The 6,225-nt window shown below is 39.5% G+C and overlaps 1 protein-coding gene across 1 annotated transcript; it reads left to right on the top strand.

The window, feature by feature from the left end:
- The first annotated feature begins 3,844 nt into the window (after positions 1-3,844).
- On the top strand, positions 3,845-6,133 carry snrpf (small nuclear ribonucleoprotein polypeptide F). The gene is made up of 4 exons (XM_030439435.1): positions 3,845-3,994; positions 4,906-5,031; positions 5,424-5,488; positions 5,846-6,133. The coding sequence occupies exons 1-4, from the start codon at positions 3,992-3,994 to the stop codon at positions 5,910-5,912; spliced, it is 261 nt and encodes an 86-aa protein (XP_030295295.1). The 5' UTR covers positions 3,845-3,991; the 3' UTR covers positions 5,913-6,133.
- Positions 6,134-6,225: the final 92 nt, after the last annotated feature.

Below are 6,225 nucleotides of genomic sequence, written 5' to 3'. Positions count from 1 at the left end.
GTTCCCTTTTTTAGTTCCTCGTGTTCATTACTTGTGTAAATATTTCGGCACTTTCCACAGCTATGGTATTAAAACCATGACAGGACCGAGGTTAGGACCCCCTGAACGGACCACGTGGAGCCGGATGAAAAGCGGATATGGGGCGTAAACGAGCGCTCATATCCACATTTCTGACTAATTGGCTTTGGACGGAGAAAGTGACGGCGGACGAGCCGCTGACGCACTTCGGATTCGCGCCGATTGGCTGCTTGGCTGAAACCCGGCCGCGGCCTTTTGTTGACAACATTGTCGGTGTCCAAACAAAAACCGGTGAAATATGCGAGCCAATAAACTCCGAGCTTTTTGATTCCGCTGTGGCCGTCTACTCCAAACAATGGCCGCTTTAATAGACTATAAAAATAAAGGAGGGACGGGATGAAGGCGTTTATTTCTGAAAATGAACTCTTGGAAGAAGCAACTCCAGCTTGTGTGTTTCCAGCCTGCCTGATGCAGGGAGCGGTGATCAGGCTGCAGGCTGCCCCCCTGTGCTCACAAATGGTACAATACAAAAAAACAAAAAAAAAAGAACATTTGTGGAAACCGATGTTGGAAAACTGTTCTTTCCACTCCGGCCCATTTTGGGTCAAGCTCCAGTGAACACAGCATGGCTTTGGCTTCTCTGTCTGCTGTGTAATCGGACCATGACCTGCTTTCTGGGCGTCTGACCCGTGTCCAATAAGCACCGAGCCAAATGAGACTATCTCACCTGTTCACTTTGTTCTCTCTGTCCTGGATCAGTCACCGGTACCACCACTTGTGGAGATGAAAAAAAGTGCTGCCTTTCTCTGAGGTTTAAATGCTTTTGCGTCGATGTTTACAGTCCTAATGCTAAGCTAAGCTAACAGGCTGCCAACCAGAGCGGTCAGAGGTTATTACAATTCATCCCGAGGAGGGCCGAAGTTATTCTGATTCGTCCAATAGCTGTTGAGATGCTTCAGCCTGGAAAGATTTGGTGGATCAGTCTTTAAAACGATGTTAGAACCTCTTTCAGCTGTCAAACAGTGGACGCTTCCACACAGTCGGGGAGGTTTGATGAGTCTCATGCTTTACACTTCCTGCAGCTCATCCACTCCACAGGCTCATCCACTGTTAACTTAGCTGCACCAGGCGGCTCTCAGCTGCCTGCCGACTTCAAAGGGCCGTTTGGCATCAGACTGGAATGATCTGACTGGCCTCTTCAACAAAGCCGTCTTCCTCCGAATGATGATACCAACAAGTTAAAAGCTGCAGCAGACAGTTCTCAACCCGGGGATAGACAGACTCCTCTACAGATATTCTGTCTTTGTACGTCTCTTTGTAGTTATTTTACTGTCCCTTTGTGGTCATTTGCTATCTCTTTATGTGCGTTTGGCATCTATTTATAGTCCTTTTCTCTCTCTTTATGGGCGTTTGGCATCTAATTGTGTTCATTTTCTGTCTCTTGTGGTCATGTTTCATCCATTTGTAGTCGTTTAAGGCTTTGTTGAGATTATTTAGTCTCTCTTTGTGGTCCTTCTCCATCTTCGTCTGGAGTCTTTGTAGTCTTTTTCTGTTACTCTTTGTGCTGATTTCAGATCTTTTTATGGCCATTGTGTATATTTTTTTGCCTTTTTGTGGCAATGTTTGTCTCTCTTAAGTCAGCTTGCATCTCTTTCTGCTCATTTTGTGTGCATTTATAGTTTGTTTCTGCATTTTTGTGGTTGTTTTGCATCTCTGTGTTGTTGTTTGACGTCTCTTCATAGACATTTTGCATCTCTTTCTGGTCGTATTGAGTCTCTTTTTGGTCTTTTGACATATTTTTTGTAGTCACGTTGCTTCTTTTGCAGTAATTTCTGTCTCTTTGTGGTTGTTTGATGCCTCTTTGTTAGTCATTTTGCATCTCTTAGTGGTTGATTTGCACCTCTGTAGTCATTTGGCATCTCTTTGTGGTGTTTTTTGTGGTCAGTTTATGTCTCTTTGTAATTGGTTTGTTTCTCTTTAGGGTCATTTTTCCTCACATAGAGTTAATGTTTCATCTCTTTGTGGTCATCCTGTGTCTCTTCGTGATTATTTGACTGACTTTCCAGCAAGAAATGTTAACATATACACATATTGTCTTCTGGCGCGAGGGTCACCGGAGGTTCAGGTTCCAGGAGGGGCCAGCGCCACCCCTGGCCACCTCGCCGGCCCTGCCCTTGCTCCCGACATACACCGACACGCACACACCCACACTCACACATTGTTATCATGCCATTACTGACACTGTGACTGACTGACGGATTGGTTCATTACACGCAGGGCAGCTCAAAAGGAGAGGGAAGAAAAATAGGCTAAATGATGTAAGGACACGGGTATTTCAAACATGCAAATAGAGCGCTGCTGCAATTTCAGAGGTATTTTCTGACAGAACCCATCCCTTTACTGTAGGAAATCAGATGTTAGTTTTATTCAGAGTATCAGGTCTGAACTTGTCAGATGCTTTAGTAACAGTTGAACGCTTCAGCGCAGAGAAATGAGTGAAATATTCAGACTGTTTGTGCCTGGAGAGAAATAGCTGCCCAGACAGAGAGCCAGCACGACCCAGATATGACAGTCAGTTCGCTTCTTGCTCCAAAACAGGTCAAAGTTTTTAATTACTGAATAATTCTTTGGCAAGGGTCGCGTTAAAGTGAAATATTCTATGGAGAACAGTATAGTTCAAATCAGGGCACAGAGAGAGATTGACAGTGATGCTGGATAAACGTCAGAAGAAAAAATACGGGATTTATTTCGTCTTGGATGACAAATCTTGACAATATGTTCTTTCAAGCATGTTGTTATGCTGCAAGAGGGAACATTCAGGTCATAAAGTAATATGAGGTCACTTCAAACTCTCTGAGGATCACAGACTCTGTTGTTCTGCTAGAAACTAAATGATTTAATTACTTCACTTCAAAAGTAACGTCTAACTTTTACTCAACTACAATACAGCAGTAGGAATATTGTATCTTAACACCTTTAACTACTTTACAAATCAACAATTTGCATAAACTCATGATGCTTTTGCAGTATACATGCCGAGAGTTGAGTCGATTAAGTCAATTATTCGATCAGTTTATTGACAGAGAATTAATTGTTATCATTTAAGTTTTTTTTCTTTCTTCTTCAAGATTAGTTTGTGTCTCTTTATGGTCATTTTACATCTCTTTGTGCTATTCTATGTCTCTTATATCTATTAAGCAGTATACAGGCCTACAGTTGAGACGATTAAGTCAATTACTCAATCAGTTTATTGACAGAGAATTGACAAATTATTTTCTATAAGCATTAAAGTCATTTTTTATAAAGATTCCTGATTCCAGATTCCCGATTTTTGCTGCTTTTTCTTTAAATTATTGTAAAGTATTTTTCTGGGATTGGACTGGTTGAATTAAAAAAGCCTTGTGACTGTGTCGTTTTGGGCTCTGGTTGATATTTATGGTAATTCTCCCAATTTTCCTGATTTTTCTTATATAAAATCAACCAATCACTCTAATAATTAAGAAAATCAGCAGCTTGATCCACAATTAAAAAAGAGCTTTAGCTAATGTCCTGTATAGCCTAAATTATAATATGCAAACGACCAAATCCTTCTTTTATTTGAATGCATTAGTATCAATAATCTAATTTCACAGAGTCACAAGGGACATTTTTCTGCACTGAGCACTTTTAATGCTTTACTTACACTTTCCAGATTATATTACATGCTTTTAACTTTTGTGATGAAGTATTATATAAACACAATTGTCTGGAAATGAGGCACTTTCAGTAACTTCTCATTTTCAGTGACTTGCTTGCAGTACCCACGTCACGCCGTGAGGGGGCGCTGTGTGGAAACATGAAGACTCCTCTGAGGTCAAAGTGTTTCACTTCCTGCTCGGCGGTAAAGCGTGTGCTGCTGTGCGAAGTGCAAACGTTATTGTGACGAAAAGTTATCAAATTTCCTAATCCACAGGCAGGATTTAACAAAGCAGAGATGGTGAGTATACTTTGTTAATGTCTGCTGTCGACTCATCGGGTGTTTTGTCGGATTGTTTTCGTTATCACCGCGCCAAGATAGTAGCCGTTTATGCTAGTTAGCATTAGCTACGTTAGCTTTTCATTCATATGGTTTAGTGTAAGTAAATACATGAATCTCTCACATTTATGTCCACAGACAGAGTAATATGTGAAATGTATGTCCATGTTTGGTCATAAAGAGTGTTTAGCTTCCTCTTATTTATCGTTAAAATTATGCCCGATTAAGTTGCTCTTCGCCAAACTCCATTCAAAAATCCTCTAATTTAGCTACCTTAAGCTAATTGGTAATCAGCACGGTTTATACTCCACATAACTTGCTCATTAAAACCCCCTGGCTTCTTATCTCTACCTGAAAAGACATTTATTTGTTCTGACTGTCTGGTTTGTACACACGGAGTCTCATTGACCTAATTTTGCTGAAAACGATACAGTCAACAAAATAGTATTTAAAGGGTGTACAACTTCTAAAGAAGCATTACAGCTTGGGTAAGGGATGTTTTTAAATGCAGTTGACACCAAAAGCCACCTTTTAGCTGGGTATATATTCAATCACAACACTAAAGATAAAGAGAGACGTAAATATTGATTAAAAGTTGGTTTACTTAGGATTGCCTTAATGCACAGCCATCTGCTTGTTGGCATCATATATCAGAAAGGAAAACTAGAAACATGTTTTCATTTGATGGTTATTATTTTTTCAACTGGATTTTGGGATGCGCTTTGCACATGCAGTACAACATATGTTGTAGCTATTAGTAATCCCCTGGGATATGTTGGCAAATACTGTCACAATATGTGTAATTATCAAATGTTACCAAAGGTAAATATAGTCAAATGTGTATAATAACCTGCCTCATCTTTTCTCCACAGAGTTTACCTCTGAACCCGAAGCCCTTCCTGAATGGCCTGACAGGAAAGCCAGTGATGGTGAAGCTGAAGTGGGGTATGGAGTACAAGGGCTACCTGGTGTCTGTGGATGGGTACATGAATATGCAGGTGAGAATCACTTATTGTATTGTTTGCTATGTCCCAACATAAATGTCTAATATAAACCCCAACATTTGGTTTAAATATTGAAATATATATATATATTATACAGTATATTTAGCTTGAGAAAAGACAAAACATAGAAGAAAAGAGAAAACACTAATGGCTGTGTTAATAGCTGATGGCTAAAAACAACCACAGACACTATTTTTTTTTTCTTACTCTCCAGCATCTCTTGTTCTGCCTTGTAAAATGTGCAGAAAGCTTGTTTCTTTTTCACAATTTCCAATATTATCTATAATATTATCCCAACCTGAATCTCAAATATTTTTGACTTCAGTGCTAAACAGCCTTTATGTGTAGCCTCCTGACCTTTTATATTTTACATGTTTCCCCAACAGCTGGCAAACACAGAAGAGTATGTGGATGGAGCGTTGGCAGGTCATCTTGGTGAAGTGCTAATCAGGTATGTTGTGAACCTAAAACATCTCAACTAGTTCAGTAGAGACTTCTGTATATTATTATTTAGATGAGATTTACTGCTATTAAACAAGGTTAACTAAAATAAGATAATTATATATTTTTAGGGATTTTGCCAGGAAAGCATCACAGCACAATCTGCCTGAATGTGCAGAATCGGATTCATTTGAAGAAGACAAAGTTGAAAGATTCCTAACTACCTTAACTTACATGTGTTAATAATTAATGTCATTTTCAAAAGAAATCTGTGGGTGAAGCAGAGGAGCAGTGTGTGTTTTGTCTTTTCCCTGCAGCCAGTTGTGTCAGTAGTATCTGCTCTAACAGGTGTGTTTCCTACCCACAGGTGCAATAACGTTTTGTACATCAGAGGTGTAGAAGAAGAAGAAGAAGACGGCGAGATGAGGGAGTGATGTTGGTGAAGAGGGCCCGTCCTGTTGATCTGTCTGAGTGTGACTGTACCTCGTAGTTGAGTTGATGTGTGTTTGTGTTTTCACCATGTGAAACAAATGAACGCTTGAGGGTTTTTTTTTTGGTTATTTTTCAAGCTTTTTTTTTTTTTTACTGTATAAGACCATTTTTATGTTGTAACATTGTGATACAGACACAATAAATGATTATACCCTTTCTTAAACCTTCTTGTTGTTGTGTGTTTTTTGTTTTTTTTGCATCTAACAAAAGTAGCATAAATTCCTCTTAAATGACAGCAAAAGATTCACCAGTTAA

Source organism: Sparus aurata, chromosome 14, assembly GCF_900880675.1.
Source record: "Sparus aurata chromosome 14, fSpaAur1.1, whole genome shotgun sequence".
In the NCBI taxonomy this organism is placed as follows: domain Eukaryota; kingdom Metazoa; phylum Chordata; class Actinopteri; order Spariformes; family Sparidae; genus Sparus; species Sparus aurata.
Note: the sequence above shows the minus strand (reverse complement) of the source record. Positions and strands in the feature narration are given on the sequence as shown.

Coding starts and splice junctions, on each gene's coding strand:
- snrpf (XM_030439435.1), top strand. Junction 5,032..5,423: donor ATGGGTACATGAATATGCAG/GTGAGAATCACT, acceptor TTTCCCCAACAG/CTGGCAAACACAGAAGAGTA. Junction 5,489..5,845: donor CTTGGTGAAGTGCTAATCAG/GTATGTTGTGAA, acceptor TCCTACCCACAG/GTGCAATAACGTTTTGTACA.